This window comes from Chiloscyllium plagiosum, chromosome 17, assembly GCF_004010195.1.
Source record: "Chiloscyllium plagiosum isolate BGI_BamShark_2017 chromosome 17, ASM401019v2, whole genome shotgun sequence".
Classification (NCBI taxonomy): Eukaryota; Metazoa; Chordata; class Chondrichthyes; order Orectolobiformes; family Hemiscylliidae; genus Chiloscyllium; species Chiloscyllium plagiosum.
This window is the reverse complement of record NC_057726.1, coordinates 31,105,481-31,125,909: the sequence shown is the minus strand read 5'-3', so window position 1 is coordinate 31,125,909 and position 20,429 is coordinate 31,105,481. Positions and strand designations below refer to the sequence as shown.

At 39.6% G+C, this 20,429-nt stretch overlaps 1 protein-coding gene across 1 annotated transcript in view; it reads right to left on the bottom strand.

Moving 5' to 3' along the window:
- The window catches only part of zfpm1 (zinc finger protein, FOG family member 1), a 41,199-nt gene that overhangs the window by 5,541 nt on the left and 15,229 nt on the right, over window positions 1-20,429 (bottom strand). Inside the window, exons 4-6 of the mRNA XM_043707520.1 lie at window positions 16,981-17,205; window positions 7,080-7,175; window positions 99-242 (exon numbers count right to left, since the gene is read on the bottom strand). Coding sequence (XP_043563455.1) covers window positions 99-242; window positions 7,080-7,175; window positions 16,981-17,205 — 465 coding nt within the window. The remainder of the gene's footprint in view (window positions 1-98; window positions 243-7,079; window positions 7,176-16,980; window positions 17,206-20,429) is intronic.

Sequence of the window (20,429 nt, the reverse complement as noted above, 5' to 3'; positions counted from 1 at the left end):
TCAGAAGGAACAAATTCAATAAATAATGCAAGCATTTGTCCTCTCATGCTGATGCCAAAGTGAGATATTTCCAGCATTGGTTTCATTTTTTTGCTTACCTGTCATGGAAAGGGGAGGTAGACCTGACCTTGGTGAATACGAGTCACCCTTTGAACCTGGCTGACAAGTCATATGATTCGTAAGTAGATGATTGTACAGGATATCCCTTGTGGTAGAGACAAATCCACAGCCATGACAAATACCTATGACAAACCACACAACAGCCTTAGAAATATGTGTTCTTAAATCCACACCACCTCAATTTTAGATGTAAGATGCAAGGCATGTATTCTTGCCTTACTCTAACATTTTCAAAACCGTACATCTATTAGTTAGAAGTTTAGGTGACTCACCTCTTAATCTCAGCAATTCATATGGAACATGAGTAAGCCATCCCACTGCCCACCCACCTTCAAGCCCTGAGACTATTCTGCCATTCGATTAGAACATAACTGATTTGTATCCTTCAAAATACCACTCAACATAACCCACTGAATCAGAGAATGTTGCCTTTATTGCTATTGCCTGTTTTCGACTTTCCATCCAGTTACTAGCTCAAATCACACATTGCCTCCAATTCAATGTTTGTTCAATTTTGTTAATATTCTTATGTAAAACCTTACTAAATGCCTTATGGGCAATACTCATAGAGAAACTTAACCAAACAGTAAGTGAGTGACCACCTCAAAAAGTTTAGATCACAGAGGAAGCCATTCATTCTATCACGATTGCACTGCCCTCTGAAGAAACAATACATCTGGTGCCACTCCTTTGCATTTTCCCCATACGCAAATGTTTCCCTTTCAGATAATGAGTTCATTCAATTCTGAAAGCCTCAGTTGAATGTAGCAACACCTTACTCTCAGGTAATGTCTTCCCGATCCAAAGTACATGCTGCATAAAAAAATTTTTCTTCATGGTGCCATTGTTTCTTTTCTAAATTAAATCTGAGCTGTCCGGTTCTTGATCCTCCCATCAATGGGAGCAATTTTTCTGTCTAGATGTTCTGTCCAGATGCTTCAAGATGTTACATCTCTCTATCAAAGGTCCTTTCAACCATTTCTTCTCTGAAGAGAACAGGTCCAGCTTCTCATATATTTTACATAACTGAACTTCCTCATCCCCACAAGCATTCTCATGAATCTTTTCTGCACCCTCCCTAATATCTTCATTCCTTTCTAAAACATGGTGGCCAGAACTAGATGTAATATGCCAGTTCAATCTAAACCAGTATTTCATACAAGTTTAACGCAAAATCTCTTTTTTTGTACTCCATGTCTGTATTGATGAAGTCCAAATGTCAAATGATTTCTCAACCACTCCCTCAATATGGCCTGTCACCTTCATGCATTTTGTTACCATCCCAGGCCAGACTCCCAAATTTTTATACAACTTGGTAGGCACCAGTAACTTTTGTTTTAAAGATATACAAAATTAGAAACCCTAGTTTATCACCAAAGAAATAAAAGAGCAAATGTCCACAGTTTTAATTTATGCTGCACATAAGTTAACAAAGCAAACAGCCAATACTATGGATATTATACACCATCACCAAGAATTAACATGACGCAAACATGAATTAACAGACAAACTGTTAAGTGGCAGACAAAACCAAGACAGATTACTCAAGTTTTTCAGCAATCTACCCAGATGTTAATGACCACTATCAGTCACATTATTCCTTAAGCGTGGTCTTCATGATGAGGAAATTGAGCTCTTCTCCTTCGAGGATATAGTTTCTGATTTCTCCCAACAGCCACTTTAACTTGGACATCCCCAATGACACCTCACTTCCCAGACCCTCCACCTCTTTTCCCAAGATTCCCACTTGATTCACCAAGCTGCACCCCAACATCAAAGCCTGAAGATTCTCATGACCTCTCACAGTGAGGACTATGGAAAAGAGCAGAAAGGGGACATGACAACAGGCCCCAACTCCACTTTGTGAAGTCCTATTCTGAACACTGGCATAATTGCAGCTAAGTGCTTTGAGCAACAATTAGTCAAGGTAGTGATTAGAAACTGCAGCTATAGAGCTGCTCAGTTATGGATATAACTGGGGATGTAACTATGAAGGACATATAATTAGTTCCACACAAAAAAAAGGTGATTTTGTGGTTTCTTCCAGATTTTTGTTTAAACTATCAGCATATTACTTCTTTAATCTCTAACAAATATTGAATTTCTACTTTTGCCTAATCAGCATTTTTGCTGCCTGCTTATTTTGTATATTGATCTCTTGTTGGGAGTGGCCCAATGTTAGCATTCTTGCCTAAATCAGATAGCTACATGTTGAGGTCCTGCTCTGGGAAGGTGTGCTCTAAATCCAGGCTGTCACTCCATTGCCAGGCCAAAAATAATTTGGGTGTATCAAAGCTCCCATATTTCCAGTGAGATGCTAAACAAAGAGCACTTTTGGCCTCTCAGGTGTGTGTATAAGATCGTATCATTCTATACTCATGCTCATCTTCGAATATACCTGGGCCAATATGTTGCCTTCAAATTAAAGTTGATAAAAAGCAGATTATCTGGTAAGTATCACATTGTCAGTACTTGCTGCATCACATATATAGTGATCTCCCTTCAAAAGTGCATCATTTGCCATGGACTATCTTGGAACATAGGAGAATGACCTATGACACTTGCATTTTTTTTTGGGTGTATCAAATTCAGTCTCAAAACCTTTGCTCACCAGTTCAGAAGAGATCTGATGTATGACCTAATGTGGTTCAAATGCACTCATGTAAATGTAAATTGCTCAGGAAGTATAAATTTCTGATGGTCAATTCCCTTGCTTCCTGGACCTTTATGGGAATACCTCTGACTCCCGAGGTACAGACAGAGATTTTGGAATTGATAAATTAAACAAATTAAAATCTAGTCTAACATCTAGATAACAATATAAATAATATCCCTATCTCACACAAGTACCCTGCACCTCTCCCCTAACAGACCTGCCTGTCACCCGATAACTTACCTCATCCATCTATGCATTTGATCATTCAATTACTCACTGTCACACTGGGCTTTTAAATTGTCACAGGGCAACTAGTGCAATAAAAGAGAAATGTCTGGCCTTCTCCCTGACAGAACACCGCACTCTACACTTCTGGAGTGGTCAGGATCAGAAGGCCTGGCAAAAAACATGGAACGTGATGGAACCGTAGAAAAGTTTGAGCAGAAGTAATCAGATGATGATTGCTGTTCTGTGGAAGGCCCAGGCCAGAACTTAAGTCATGCAGCCACCAATTCAAACTGCCACAAACCAAAAGAACCAATAGACCTGAAAGTGAAAGCATACTGTCCTTCTTTAGAACCTCCAATCTGAAAAAGAGACTTCAATCTGAAAAGAGATAAACTTTATTACCACCAAATGATGGAAAAGACAATTCTCCAAATTCAGTGTAAACCTAAACTACTCCTTTCATTATCTGGTTGGTCAAACACTTGTTGAAGGCATCTTTGTGGCATTATTGTATGGGATATTTAGGTCAAGTAAACACCCAACTTCAATTTCCTTTATAAGGTATCTTATAAACTAATGCTTTAAGCATATCAGTTAGGTTCTGAGGAAGCAGTCTTGCTGAAGGTCTTCTCTCCTGCATGAGACAATTAGTTGAAACCCTGTGATTTCAAAACGCACATAACCAGCTCCAAAATAATGCAAACTAGTCAATCATTCATCTTCATGTTCAATATCTGCTGCTGTCAACTGGAAACGAGGAAATCAGCCCCCATTCCAAGGCAGCATCCAGGCCAGGGACCAGAACAGGGAGGGTGGAGTGCGATGTGGAAAGATGTGAGGGGCTGTGGGGATTTCTTAAGAAATTGCACAGGTCAGAGGGGAGAGGCACCCAGATTGATGTTGTATCTTCTATACTGCCTTTGTTAGCTTTTAACTAAGCAGATTTGATTTCTCAAAGTTAAAAATCACACAATACCAGGTTATAGTCCAACAAATTTATTTGAAAGTACAAGCTTTCAGAGCACTGCTCCTTCATCAGGTAGCTAGTGAGGCAGAATCATTGATCTTTTACTATAAATTCTGTGTCCTAAGTGTCATACAACTGATGCGATATATTTAAATTTTTAATCACTCATAATGGAGATGCAGATTTCAATTCATCAATATGCAAATCCCAGAATTGTTCTTCGTAGCCTGCATCACATTATTGAAGAGGATGAGCACTGTGCCAAAATCTTCCCTACGCCTCTACTTCTCGCCTTTTAAGCAACCACTAAATCTTAAACAGACCATTGTTCACAGCAAACTACCCAGCCTTCAGGACAATGTCGACCACAACACCATACAACCCTATTGTGGCAACCACTGCAAAACATGTCAGAGTGTTGACTTGGATACTACCATTACATGTGGGATACCACCCATCGTGTGCACAGCAGGTACGCTACTCGGCCAATGTTGTCTATCACATACACTGCAGGCAAGGTTGTCCCGAGGCATGGTACACTGACGAGACCAAGCAGACACTATGACAATGGATAAATGGACACCATGTAACAATCGCCAGACAGGGATCATTTTAGCAGTCAAGGACTTTCGGCCTCGGATCTTCGGGTGACTGTCCTCCGAGGTGACTTCAGGATATGCAATAATGTAGAGTCGCTGAGCAGAGGCTGATAGCCACTTTTGGTACCCCTGAGGATGGCCTCAACCAGGATCCTAGGTTCATGTCACACTATGGGTGAACCCACATTATACACTATATACACACACACACACACACGCATATATTCCATCACACTCGCGCACACAATCAAGCATGCACATATTCTCTTTGTTTCTTCCCCTCCACCCACCTACACACATACACACAGTCTCTCTCTCTCTCTCTCTCTCTCTCTCTCTCTCCCTCCCTCGTGTACACACACGTACACACACGTACACACACAAGTCTATGGGGTGAATTTGCATTTGTAGATTTGTATTTGCAGACACATTCTATTTTGTTCAAAAAGCATACAACCATAGGCAGTCAGTCCATGTGACATTTTATAAATTCCTACTTTGTAAATAGAATTAGTCTGACTCAAAGTTGGGATACAGACAGACTCTAACCTCGCAACAAACCTCGGTTTGTTGAATACTTCGCATCAGTTGTGTGACACTTTGATCTTTTACTTTAAATCATGTGTCTTATGATCCTTCCCCACCTGACAAAGGAGTAGTGCTCTGAAAGCTTGTACTTTAAGTTAAACCTGGTGGACTATAACCTGATGTTGTGAGATTTTTAACTTTGTCCACCCCAGTCAAACACCAGCAGCTCAATATCTTGATTTCTCAAGCAATGACAATGCATTCACGTATGTGCAAAATGTGTACCCTCTAATAGCAGCACAAATACGATGATATTCTGTAAAGTTATTACACACTTCTGGAACAGGTGGGATTTGAACCTGAGCCTTCTGGCCCAGAGGAGGGTCACACTTCTGCACCAGAAGAGCTTGACACAAACATCATAGCCTTCGCCTCATTATTGTTTGCAGGATGTTGCTATACGTTAATTAGCATTTTTTTTTTCTTCTGTAGTTAAGTATATTTAGTCACCAAAATTGAACACTAATTGACTTGCAGAAAAGCATCTTGGCAATATCCTGTACTTGTGAAATTTATTTAATAACATTGAATTGTTATTTGCTGAGAGATTGGAACTATTAACCTTTTCTTGAGAGGCAGAGAAAGCAGCAAGTTATTCATCAAAATTCTTGAAGTTTAACACTTGTAGAATTAGGAGATAACAAATTCCTTGAAGGAACTATATTGATGTACCTATAACCACTTAACTGTTTATATACTATTCAAAGTAGAACTTAAGTGTAATTTTAGATTTACGTGACTACTTTAGACTTCAACATATTACTGTTTTGTTATACAATTGAGGCTGTGAAAACCGCATTCTGAATTAATAAGGAGGGCATCATCTAAAGTAGGGCATGAAAAATTAATTCCATTTAGTTTTTTTGCACAAAAGCTCAGTTTAAACTATATTTTTACTTGGTGCTGAGCTGAATCAGAGCTCAGATGGTGGTACGTAATTGAGATAGTTGAAAATTAGGCATTCTGTTTGTAGTCTGGTAACCAAAGCAAAAGTGAGGACTGCAGATGCTGGAAACCAGAGTTTAGATCAGAGTGGTGCTGGAAAAGCAGAGCAGGTCAGGCAGCATCCGAGGAGCAGGAAAATTGACGTTTTGGGCAAAAGCCCTTCATCAACCTTTACATTACTGACTTACATATCCACAACTGAGTAAGCCTCATTAAAAGGCTTCCATTACTCTTCACGGCCTCATACTTTTCAAAAATAAAACAACTGCATAAACTTTAGTTAAAGTAAAATACAAAAATAAAGATTGATTTTAGATGGAGATTTCATTTTCCTGAAATAGTATTATGTTTTTCCTAAACCAAATGTTCCAGATAGAGATATCCCAAACCTTATAAAAATAAATACCATTGGAATAAAGAAAGCTTTCAAGCAAACTGGACAAGAGCCCAAAGTGTAAATAAGATTTTGACTTTGCCAATGTAGCTGAGCTTGGAGGTATGGCTTGGGCCTGTCTGGAAGAACAGCAATATATAAATTACTTGCCTTTGAATCAGAACATCTGAGCTTTAATCTCATGGCTGTCTAATATTTAGAGATGGTAGTATCAGCCAGCTGAACTCTGATCACCAGATGAACCATCATACTAACACAAATGTTTCCATTTCAAGTGGATGGAAAGCTAGAGAGTCTGGAATGTACAATCCATTTCACCTCTCACACTGGATATCCAGGAAATTAGTCACACTCCCACCTTCGAATGTGTGACGGTTAGCAGATTTAGAGAAGAGGTGAAAGTGCATGAGTTTTAATTAAGCATTTGAATTAGTTATTTGATATTACTATCATCAGTTGAATTGAATAATACATGATACTTTGGAGAAGATCTATTTGAATTGAAAAGTTCATTACACATGGGGGAATCTAGAAACTAAAAGTCTCGAGTAGATAGAATTGCTGGCTTGAAAAGTAAATTACCATTCAGGGTGTCCATGTGTACTTTCAGGTGTCGCTCACAGTTTGCCTTTGTTGTAAATGCTGATAGACAGATTAGACACACAAATGGCCTTTCACCTGATTAATAAGAGAACAAACAACAGTCTGAAAACCAAAGACAATGAAAAAGTTGAAAGGCATTAGTTTTTAAAATAGTGAACATGGAACAATTCCAGTACCCACTTTCTATTTTTGTCTGTTTTACAGGAAATACTGCAAAGTCAGTATATACAGATCAGGTACCACATCAATATTTAATTCAGTTCAAGCTGAACTGATGCAGCTTACAGCATGAAAATTAATTTCACATCAATTTAAATGTCTTTATGCTAGAATCTCCTTTCTTGCCCTGCAATATTATAGGAATCTAATTGTACTACTTTTTTAAAAACATACTGCACCCTCCACCTCCCCAATCTAATTTCACAATTCCAACTTTTGTTACTGCTACTTCTAGCACCTTTCCTCCAGCTCTATTGTCATTTGTAATGTTACACATTCCTTTTTATCCTTTTTAGTCAGGTGAGGCCATATGTACTCGCCTCTAACTGCTTGGATGTCAAAAGAAATATTTTGATTCCATCTAATAAAATCCATTATAAGCGAATTCCACCATTAATGCGTACCAAGGTATGCCCCCAGAAGAGTTAGCCAGTTTTTAAAAAATTACATTTGGAAATGAAGATGCTGGTCATATTGGAGCTCCATTCAAGACAAGTCTGACCAATACGTGACATTTGCAATTTTTAAAGAGCCTTTTTTTGACACTTGGCAACATTTCAATGAAGATCTTTTTCATGTTCTCAGATGATTATTGTTTTCAGTCATGGAATTACAAAGAAGTAACCTCCCAGAACTGCACAGAAAAATACAGGGCTAAAGAAATGAATATTTCATGAGGAATAAAAGTGGAAAGTGCTGGGGAAGGTCAGCAGGTCAGGCAGTGTCTGTGGAGATTTTTTTAACTTCAGGTGTTTTGCATCATTCTGTGTTATATCATGTCACTGCTTGTCAGAATTTGGACTTAAAAACATAAACTTTGTTTTTGTCTCCATAGATGCTGCCAGGCCTGTTGAGTTTCTCCAGTCACTTCCTGTTTTTGTTTCAGATCACCAGCATCAGCAGAACTTTGAACTTTGTTTTATTTTAATACGTCTTACAGCTTAGGCCAACACTTTTCCACCTCAACGGGTTTGCTGGTTTTCTTAATTTCATCTCAGGTTTCACTTTTCCAGGCCAAAATAAAGATTTGCTATCAGAGAGCAAAACTATAGTTTAGTGCTCTATCGATTTACATTCTCCTCCTCTGACAAAAACCCACTTCATTACAATCCTTTATAATTTATACAAGTGGGATATGTGCAAATCCTTTCCAAAGCAGTGAAGGTGGTAGCTATGGAAGGCAATTGTGTTCATGAAAGACAAGAATTCCTACATATTAAGATAAACCATATTCTCAACTTGGTTTACTTTACATGTTGTGTATGTGCTAAATCACTTATTCAGAAATGTTTGTCTAAACATGAAATAGCCACTGTGAATCCATCTAAAATGTAAACTCTAATCTTATACTAACTTGGAAAAACTACTTAAGACCTAGTTTCACTTGTTATGAGATTGAAAAAAATAAATTAACAAACAATATGCTGTTACTGTCTACTATAGTAATACTGTCTACTTTTATCTGGAGAAACTGTGGAATCTTTTAATTTTACTTTTATTTTTGATTGAGGACTAAATTGGGAAACATTTACTGTACCAAGTGAAATTTTACCAGCAACAAGTAGCTGATTGGTTTGTGAAATTGTGATCAGTTTGTGGGTGGGAATTATACAGACAGAAGGCTTCAAACCTCTGGAAGGGGAGGTGGTGTTGTTGTATCTCTCTTTCCTGTAAACTCTTGTAGTTAATGATTTCTGTGACCACTTGCTGCAAGCTGCTAACTTTAACCAATACGTCAGAAACTTTATAATTTGTGAACTAGTCACTCTGAGCCTCCTGTGAAAAGTGAAAGAACCTGAAGGAAATGTTTAGAAAACTAAAGAACTTGGGAAACAAAAGGGAACTCTGCAATGAATCCAGAGGTTGGATGCCATTGATCAGTTTCACCAGCACTTTTCACCTCTCCTCCACCAATGTCTTCCTTAGTTACATGCGGTCTGTGTGTACAGTGTACGCATATACAGTGTGCGCGCGTTTGTGTGTGTGTGTTTGTGTGTTTGTGTAAAAGGGGGTTTTAGATGAGGATAAGAGTTTTAACTAATAACTTATATATTGACAGTTCATAGTTGGTTACTATATTTGTAATAAATAATAGTTCATGTTAAGTACAGAACCCTGGTCTGTATTTTCTGTTAACCTGAGTCTGACTCTAACAGGGAGGTGAACTGGGACTTTGCGTACTTTTTGTAATTTTCTTTCAATTTTTGTGATGACTCCAGGGATAATTGGGCTTGATTTTCAGTGTGCTGCCATACCAGATCATATGCATGAACCTGTGCCTCCAGTATTCTCTAATATCATATTGCTGCTTCAGTATCACCACTATCAAATTCCCATCTGACAGTGGAGACCAAATACAGAGAAACCTCGACAATCCGACATTCGATTAACTGAATTTCAGATTATCCAAACAAGATGGTAAAGTCCCGATGCTTGGCTAACTATGTTATCCGGCATTCGATTATCCGAATGAAATACCCCTGCCCGTGTCCTTCGGATAATCGAGGCTGCTTTGTAAGCAGGTGAGAACCATCTTAATTCTGTTTTATATGAAAGTTCCAGAGAAGCTAAATTACAAATTCGGTCGGTGGAACTTAGATTGCAAGAACCTTCTTTTAAGCTTGAGGAGTCACTTAATAGAATTCTTCAAAATTCTGACAAGCTTTGATACACAGTAGATACAGTGTGTCTACTTATGGAGAAAAGCAAATTATGCAACTTCATTATTGCTGTGTTGGAATTTTCCACTTCACCTGGTGAAACTTTCCTGCTTCTACTACTGTTTCAATCTTGTCAAATATTGGAGTTAATTATTCAGAGTAAACAGGATTTAAAAGTAGTTTACCAAAAAGCAGAATCACATGGAAATACTGCAATCATCTGCCCAACTGCTTTGAGGAGCTAAAACTAGTCATCTGATGGGGGGCTACGTTTTGTGATGTACTTCTCAAAATAGATATTTGTCCAGAAGCTCATGAAAAACATAAACTTGCATTTATACGTCATCTTTCACAAACTTAACATGTTCAAAACTTAAGAGCAAATTAATGACAACTGTATCAGCAATTGCAGGGCAAGTTGACAATCAATCTTCACATAGCAGGCCCTCACAAATTTCAAAATAAACGAGCAAAAAATCTGTCTTTGGGATATTGATGGAGGGAAAAAAAAACTGATAAGTTGGGAGAACAGACCTGCTCTACTTTAAGCATCTTCATGGGATTTTTAATATTCATTTAAGGTGGACAGCACATTGAGTTAATGTCATTCAAAAAAATATGACACATCTTAAACTTAAACTCACTTAGCACTCTATTCAACTGTCAGTTTAAAGTACATGCTCAAGTCTGACTCAGTGGAAACAGTGCTATGACTGAACCAAGGCTGACACCAACAAACAGGTTGCTATTTAAGATTTCATGGTCAGGTTAAAATATTATATCAAGGAATTTATTAAACTGAAAAGTACAACTCAGTGGTCATTTATTGAAGGAATAATGTCATAGTGAGGAAGTTTTGGAATTATTAAAACTTTTAATTTGAGTGCTTTTGGATTCAGAAATTATTTATTTGTATGATTGCAAATTTGCATCTTTGTTTAACTATAAACTATAAAGGTGTAGGGGGTGGGGGGGGGTGGTGGGAACCAGGGAGATAGTGAGAAAATATATCAATCTGAGACTGGTACAGTTGAGAAAAGAAGCGAGTCAAACAGTCAGGGGAGGCAGGGACAAAGCAAAGAGCAAGGTAGGAATGATAAATTAAACTGCATTTATTTCAATGCCAGGGGCCGAACAGGGAAGGCAGATGTACTCAGGACATGGTGAGGAACATGGGGCTGGGATATCATAGCAATTACAGAAACATGGCTCAGGGATGGACAGGACTGGCAGCTTAATGCTGTAGGATACAAACTGCTGGAAGGACAGAAAGGGAGGCAAGAGAGGAGGGGGAGTGGCATTTTTGATAAGGGATAGCATTACAGCTGTACTGAGGGAGGATATTCCCGGAAATACATCCAAGGAGGTTACTTGGGTGGAACTGAGAAATAAGAAAGGGATGATTACCTTACTGGGATTGTATTATAGATCCCCTAGTGGTCAGAGGGAAATTGAGAATCAGATTTGTAAGATTTCAGTTATCTGTAAGAATAATAGGGTGGATATGGTAGGGGATTTTAACTTTCCAAACATAGATTGGGAACTGCCATAATGTTAAGGGTTTAGATGGAGAGGAATTTGTTAAGTGTATACAAGAAAATTTTCTGATTCATATGTGGATGTACCTACTAGAGAAGGTGCAAAACCTGACCTACTCTTGGAAAATAAGGCAGGGCAGGTGACTGAGTTGTCAGTGGGAGAGCACTTTGGGGCCAGTGACTATAATTCTATTAGTTTTAAAATAGTGATGGAAAAGGATAGACCCGACCTAAAAGGTGAAGTACTAAATTAGAGGAAGGCTATTTTGACGGTTTCGGCCAGAACTTTCAAAAGTTGACTGGGGGCAGATGGGGGCCAGTGACCATAATTCTATTAGTTTTAAAATAGTGATGGAAAAGGATAGACCCGACCTAAAAGCTGAAGTACTAAATTAGAGGAAGGCTATTTTGACGGTTTCGGCCAGAACTTTCAAAAGTTGACTGGGGGCAGATGTTCGCAGGTAAAGGGACGGCTAGAAAATGGAAGCCTTCAGAAATGAGATAAAGAGAGAGCAAAGACAGCATATTGCTGTTCGGGTGAAAGGAAAGTCTGGTAGGTGTAGGGAGTGCTGGATGACAGAAGAAATTGAGGATCTGGTTAAAAAACAAGAGGGAAGCATATGTCAGGTATTGACAGGATAGACCAAGTGAATCCTTAGAAGTGTACGATGGCAGTAGGAGTATACTTAAGAGGGAAATCAGGAGGGCAAAAAGGGGACGTAAGATAGCTTTGGCAAAGAGAGATAAAGAGAATCCAAAAGGCATTTTACAAATACATTAAGGACATTAGAGAAAGAATAGAGCCCCTCAAAGGCGGCCTTTGTGTGGAGTCGCTGGAGGTGGGGGACATACTAAACGAGTATTTTGCATCAGTGTTTACTGTGGAAAAGGATATGGAAGATATAGAGTGTAGGGAAATAGATGGCGACATCTTGAAAAATGTCCACATTACAGAGGAGGAAGTGCTGGATGTCTGGAAACACATGAAAGTGGATAAATCCCCACGACCTGATCAGGTGTACCCTAGAACTCTGTGGGAAGCTAGGGAACTGATTGCTGGGCCCATTGCGGAGATATTTGTAGTCACAGGTGAGGTGCCGGAAGACTGGAGGTTGGCTAACGTGGTGTCACTGTTTAAGAAAGGGGGTAAGGACAAGCCAGGGAATGATAGACCAGTGAGCCTGATGTCGGTGGTGGGCAAGTTGTTGGAGGGAATCCTGAGGGACTGGATGTACATGTATTTGGAAAGGCAAGGACTGATTAGCAATAGCCAGCACGGCGTGGGAAATCATGTCTCACAAACCTGATTGAGTTTTTTGAAGAAGTTAAAAAGAGCATTGATGAGGACAGAGTGGTGGGCGTGATCTATATGTACTTTATTAAGGCGTTCGACAAGGTTCCCCATGGGAGACTGGTTAGGAAGGTTAGATCTCCGGGAATACAGAGAGAACTTGCCATTTGGATACAGAACTGGCTCAAAGGTAGAAGACAGAGGGTCGTGGTAGAGGGTTGTTTTTCAGACTGGAGGCCTGTGACCACTGGAGTGCCACAAGGATTGGTGCTGGGTCCACTACTTTTCATTATTTATATAAATGTTTTGGACGTGAGCAACATTTATAGTTAATAAGTTTGCAGATGACACCAAAATTGGAGGTGTAATGGACAGCGAAGGTGGTTACCTCAGATTTCAATGGGATCTTGATCAGATGGGCCAGTGGGCTGAGAAGTGGCAGATGGAGTTTAATCCAGATAAATGAGAGGTGCTGCATTTTGGGAAAGCAAATCTTAGCAGGATTTATACACTTAGTGGTAAGATCCTTGGGAGTGTTGCTGAACAAAGAGACCTTGGAGTGCAGGTTCATAGCTTCTTGAAAGTGGAGTCACAGTCAGATAGGATAGTGAAGGCGGCATTTGATATGCTTTCCTTAAATGGTCACAGTATTGAGAACAGGAGTTGGGAGGTCATATTGCGGCAGCAGAAGGACATTGGTTAGGCCACATTTGGAATATTGCATGCAATTCTGGTCTCCCAGGGAGAGGTCGAATAGACTGGGGCTGTTTTCCCTAGAGCCTCAGAGCCTGAAGGTTGACCTTGTAGATGTTTATAAAATCATGAGTGGCATGCATAGGATACACAGGCAAAGTCTCTTCCCAGGGATCAGGAAGTCCAGAACTAGAGGTCATAGGTTTAGGGTGAGAGGGGAAAGATATAAAAGTGACTTAAAGTGTAACCTTTTCATGTTGAGTGTGGTACGTGTATGGAATGAGTTGCCAGAGGAAATGGTGAAGGATAGGACGATTGCAACATTTAAAAGGCATCTGGATGGGCATATGAATAGGAAGGGTTTGGAGGGATATGGGCTGGGTGCTGGCAGGTGGGGCTAGATTGGGTTGGGATATCTGGTCGGCATGGACGAGTTGGACTGAAGGGCCTGTTTCCGTGCTGAACAACTCTATGACTCTATACATAATCATTCACATTTTATAATTTGAACAAAGCAAATGAATCTTCTGCTTTTTTACATATAATACATTAGTGCATCATCGTACAATACAGTTGTTAAATCAAAGAGGAATAAATTAATAAGTTAGAAAGGGAACATAGAACATAGAACAATACAGCACAGAACAGGCCCTTCGGCCCACGATGTTGTGCCGAACATTTGTCCTAGCTTAAGCACCCATCCATGTACCTATCCAATTGCCGCTTAAAGAAACATTTGTTTCAATAATCCATGACAGCCAACTACAATTGCAGTCACATTTCAGATAATTAGTTTTACACAAGAACAAACCTAACTTAAACTTCAATATATAAGAGAAATGAATCAACTTAAAACTTTCCAGGAATTCATCATTACGCAAATCTTGGATTTGCTACTGTGTTATTGGATATTGAAAATGGCTGCCAAATTCTGGTCTTCATGGTATGTATTTTCAGTGCTTTTGGCATCTTGTGTGTGGAATGCAACTGTATTTTTTGTGGCCATAATATCACTAAAGTCACCAAAGCCAGAACCACAAAGTATTATTTCTGGAACTCAGGGCATAACTGCCAGATTTTGAATATGCTATATGGTTAATTGTACAAGAAATGCCTCTTTGGATTTGTGAACTGATATTATGTCAGCATGTTGTTGGTTCATATAAGGATTGTGCATAAAAACTCTCAAAATCCTATTTAAGAAAGTCAAAAAGACACTAGAAACAGTGCAGAGGACGTTCACTTGATGATTCCTGGAATGAAAGGGTTTTCATAAGAGCAAAGGTTGGTCAGGTTGGATTTCTAGCCATTGGAGTTTCAAAGAATGAGAATTGATCTTATTGAAGCATGCAAGGTACTGAAGAAAACTGACAGGGTGAATGCTGTGAAAATGTTTCCGCTTGTTGGAGAAACTCAAACTTGGAAAGCAAGGGGAACAAAGTAAGGGGTCTCCCTTGAAATAGAGACGAGGAGGATAATTTTCTCTTAAGGTTGAAACGTTGTGGCCATCTTCTGCAGCAAGAGTCACTAGGTATTTTTAAAGGAAGTAGAAAATGGATTCTCGACTTATACAGGAGTCAAGGCTTGCAGAGATGGCTGGAAAAGGGACTTCAGACCACAACCAGATTAGCCAGGAATTTACCAAATGTTAGAGCAGGCTTGAAGGCTGAATGGCCTTCTCCTGTTCTTAGTTTTTATGTTCATTCATCTGTATTAAAAATAGTATCGGTCAATACAAGTTTCTGGTACTCATGAACTTTGGCTTGATGAATTTGTTCTGGCTGCCATTCTTTTAAAATTGATTGTTTTGGTTTCAAACTAGAGATAAATGCGAGGTGTTGCATTTTGGGAAAGCAAATCTTAGCAGGAATTATACATTTAATGGTAAGGTCCTAGGAAGTGCTGCTGAACAAAGAGACAGGTTCATAGCTCCTTGAAAGTGGAATCGCAGGTAGATAGGATAGTGAAGAAGGTGTTTGGTATGCTTTCCTTTATTGGTCAGAGTATTGAGTACAGGAGTTAGGAGGTCATGTTGCAGCTGTACAGGACATTGGTTAGGCCACTGTTGGAATATTGCATGCAATTCTGATCTCCTTCCTATCGGAAAGATTATATTACTTACAGTGTGGAAACAGGCCCTTCAGCCCAACAAATCCACACCGACCCTCCGAAGAGCAACTCACCCAGACCCATCCCCCTACATTTACCCTTCACCTAACACTACGGGCAATTTAGCATGGCCAATTCACCTAACCTGCACATTTTTTTTGGACTGTGGGAGGAAACCAGAGTACCCTGAGGAAACCCACGCAGACACGGGGAGAATGTGCAAACAGTTGCCTGAGGTGGGAATTGAACCTGGGTCTCTGCTGCTGTGAGGCAGCAGTACTAACCACTGTGCTACTGTGCCGCCCATAATATAAGGCTTATTTTTAGATTAGATTAGAATCCCTACAGTGTGGAAACAGGCCCTTTGGCCCAACAAGTCCACACCGACCCACTCCTCTATATTTACCCCTGACTAATCCAAAAATCCACCTAACACGATGGGCAATTTAGCATGGCCAATTCACCTAACCTGCACACCTTTGGATTGTGGGGGGAACCGGAGCACCCGGGGGAAACCCACGGAGACACGGGGAGAATGTGCAAACTCCACACAGACAGTTGCCCGAGGCGGGATTTGAACCCGGGTCCCTGGTGCTGTGAGGCAGCAGTGCCAACCACTGAATCACCGTGCCGCCCCTTAAAGTTGTTGTGAAACTTGAAAGTGTTCAGAAAAGATTTACAAGGATGTTGCCAGGGTTGGAGGATTTGACTATAGAGAGAGGCTGAACAGGCTGGGGCTGTTTGCCCTGGAGCGTCGGAGGCTGATTTGTGACCTTAGGAAGGTTTACAAAATTGAGGAGCATGGATAGGGTAAACAGGCAAAGTCTTTTCCCTGGGGTCGGGGAATCTAGAACTAGAGGGCATAGGGTTAGGGTGAGAGGGGAAAGATATAAAAGATACCTAAGGGGCTTCTTTTTCACACAGAGGGTGGTATGTGTATAGAATGAGCTGCCAGAGGAAGTGGTGGAGTCTGTACAATTGCAACATTAAAAGGCATTTGGATGGGTATATGAATAGAAAGGGTTTGGAGGGATATGGGCCAGGTGCCGGCAGGTGGGACTAGATTGGGTTGGGATATCTGGTCGGCATGGATGGGTTGGGCTGAAGGGTCTGTTTCCATGCTGTACATCTCTATGACTCTATAATATCAAATTGAAGCACACGCCTCCTTCAAGTGTATATATCCCAGCAATGATGTTTTGGTTTAATTAAAGTCCACTTTTGTCTCACTATTTGAAGTCTTCCATATTATTTTATTTGTCAAATTAGGTTCCAGTCCAGCACCTTGTAACCTGATCGTACACCTAAAGTATTTCAAAACGAGATTTGCTGTATTAAAATAAATTATCCTTAGATGTAAATTTACTTACCACTGTGACTACGAACATGAATTTCCAGGGAACTGGCACTGGGACAGCTTTTGTTGCATTGTGGGAAGGGACAGATGCGCTCATGTGGAGAAGGATCCTTGAGCTTTTCCTCTGTAGGAGTGGATGTAGATTTTTGCCGGCTAGCACAGTAATACATCAGGTGAGCTTGTAGGTTTCTTTCACTTCGATACCAAATCCCACAGGATTTACAAGGAAAGATGTCCTCTGGAGCAATCAAATTTAAAATAAATATTTTTAGGAGTTACAAACATGACTTCAACAAGTTACCAAAATTACTTTTGATTTTTTTTTATGATGAGGAACTTTATCTTGTTGGTCTAGACCACAAAGAAGACAATGTGCAGGTAATCTAATCCAGACATCAATTAACAATACATTATGCTGCAATTAGAGAAAAAGCTAACCCGTGATGATCCTCCTCTGGATCCCCTCTTTATGTGGAGTAGCACCTATCATTCACTTAGTCTTTTATCACAGTGACATGGCTATGGTGGTCAACTCAAGACCTACAGGGGCGATTATCAATGCGAACCAATAACTCCCTACAGTACTGCCACAGACCTTCAGATATAGATTTAATTTACCCCTCAATGATGAAGCTCATTGGAAATTTTATAGATATTTTAAATACAGAACAAGGGGACTATTAATCGATAATCACTTAAGATTTACTGATGCCATTAGTACTCCGAAATGTCGTATTGCATGAGGTGTGAAATTAATAGATTTGTTTTATAGGTCATATACAAAATTACTAAAACTGAAGGAATGAAAATGATAAGAATGACAGAGTAAAAATCCACCCATCTGTTCTAAAAAGGATAGTATCTCATGTCGGATAGGATTGCATGGATCTTCAGTTAATGTTGCATCCAGCACATTCGCTCGTGTTGCTGAGAGGTGATCTAATTGGCTACATCAACTCTCATTTGTACAATGTAGGAGACCAGTCCAGTCTGTGCTTCAGACATGGTTGGTACCCACTTCTCACCAATATCTCTTGACCTTTTTGGAAAAGTGTTTGGCCTTGTTCTCTCATTGGAAAACTGATTCAGTTCTTTCCTGTCAACAATGTTATTTGTCATGAGTGATTTCAGCAAATCGAATGGATTGTGTTCCCTTATGTTAATGGAAATTTGGATAGCAATCTTTGTTCTTGAGTTACCTTTAATGAATGTTTCATTGTCTGAACAAACATTCCAGCCCAACCATTTGTGGCTGGGATTTAAGGAGCTGGTCAGATATGTCGAATTCTTAAGAGATTGTGACCATCATCACTAACTAGCTGTTCTAGATAATCAAACCTTGCAAAGATGGCCTCCAATCTAATAACGGTTTTCTCTGAAGATGCCATCTTCATGATGGCAACTTCAGGCCATTTAGTCTGTGTGTCAACCACTGTGAAAAACATTCTCCCTTCAAATGGTAGCCAATATGGATTCTTTGCCAAGGAGTTTCTGGCCGTACCCATGGCTATAATGGAGCCAACAGAGTAGGCTGTGAAGTCTTGTGCATGCTGCCCATATTCTTGCCCTCGCAATTTTGGAGTTGAGCTCTGGTCACCAAAATACTTCTGGCTATCTCCATATCATTTATTCGGACAATGCCGCACTGACCTTTGTGCAGTTGATTTAACACACTTTTCATTTGCTGTGGTGAAATGACAACCTTCATTCCCCATAGGAGACGTCCTACTTGTACAGATTATTCTAGCTTTTGTATAACACACGGCGTCAGATTTCGGGTTGATCCTGTGATCTTGCCACAAAGTACCATATTCATCATTTTTGATTTGATCAGATTATTTCTAGTGTACTTCTTAACGTGACCTGCCATTACTAGAATGTTCTGTACTTGTTTGAAGTGGAGACTGCCTACATGAGACCTGTTTGGTAATCAACTCATTCAGCAAAGATAATCGTGAGAGCCCTCAGCTTTCCTATATAAGTTGGAATGCTGATATTAAACTGTATAACTGTGAGCTGATAGCAACAATGTCTGCTTCTGCACATGGCTCACTGCTACAGAAGGCATCCCTGTGTGAGGCCAAATATTGTGGTCAATAGTCTGTGGTCTATCAGTAGGGTAAATTCCCGGCCATGCAGTTATTGGTAAATCATCTAATGACAAAAATGATTCCTAGAACTTAGTTCTCTGCTCGTCTATAGTTCGTTTCTGCTTTGTTGAACAATCTTCATGCAAAAGCAATTGGTTTATCCTCACCATTGGATCATATGTGAGAAATGACTGCTCCTACTCCATACATGATGCATCGCATATTATTTGCAATTATTTGGGTCAAAATGGGTCAAGACAACTGACTTTAATAAAGCCTCATTTGCTTGTGTGAAAACTCCTTTACATTGATCTTTCCATTTCCAATTCTTATTTTGGCATAATAAATCGTGCAACAACTTGGGAATGGTTGTAAGATTCGGGATAAACCAGCCATAGTAATTTAGCAAGCCCAAAAATGATTTTGATTGGTTGATATTATGTGCTGGTGCCTCAGTAATGTTTTTACTTTTGAAGGTGACTTGTGGACTCCATTAACAATAATGACAGGTCTAAATATTCGGTGGAACATTTGAAAAATTCTCATCGTTAGGCGATGATTTCAAGTCTCTGCAAAGCAGCATCTAAATTGAGGAGATGCCCATTTTAGTTGTCCCTGTGGCTAAAATATCATCTCATTAACACTGGACTCTTTCCAGTCCACTTAAAATCTGATCCATGGCACATTGGAATAACGTTGGTGCAGATGTGATTCTCATTGGACGGCTCTTATATTTGACTAGGTCTTTATGTATTACAATTGTCAAGTATTTCTGAGATTCAGGCTTGATTAAGGTCATTTTTACTTAAAAGCTCACCTATAGCTATTCCAGCAAAGGCAAACGATAGTGCTTAGCACACAGTACCGGATTAATAGTGACCTTAAAATCATCACAGATGCATTTACAGGTTCAAAGACTTCTGTCTTGATCAGCCTCTCTAAATCTGCCTTGAACTTTGGTCTAATTGCATAAGGCACTGATTGAGCCTTGCAACATTTTGCTTGATTCTCACCTTTGATCTTCCATTTGACAGAGATCTTTTCCATGCTTCCCAGATCCCCATTGAAAACAATGGCATATTTTGTTAGAATTTGTGATAGATCAGTCCCAGAAACTGGCAAGCTATTTACTTCAGCCTACTTGAGTTTGATTTTCTTCAAATATGTTCTTCCCAATAAAGTTGGAAACTTTTGACAACATTTAAGGACAAATCTTTAGACTGACTACATAACTGAACATTCACATTGATACAAGCCCTTAAGGGCACAACTTTGACTGCATATGTTCTTAGTCCAATTTGCCTTACAATATGACTCAGTTGTTTTGGATACATACTTTCACGTATCAGTAAAACTGCTGCTTTGGTCGCCA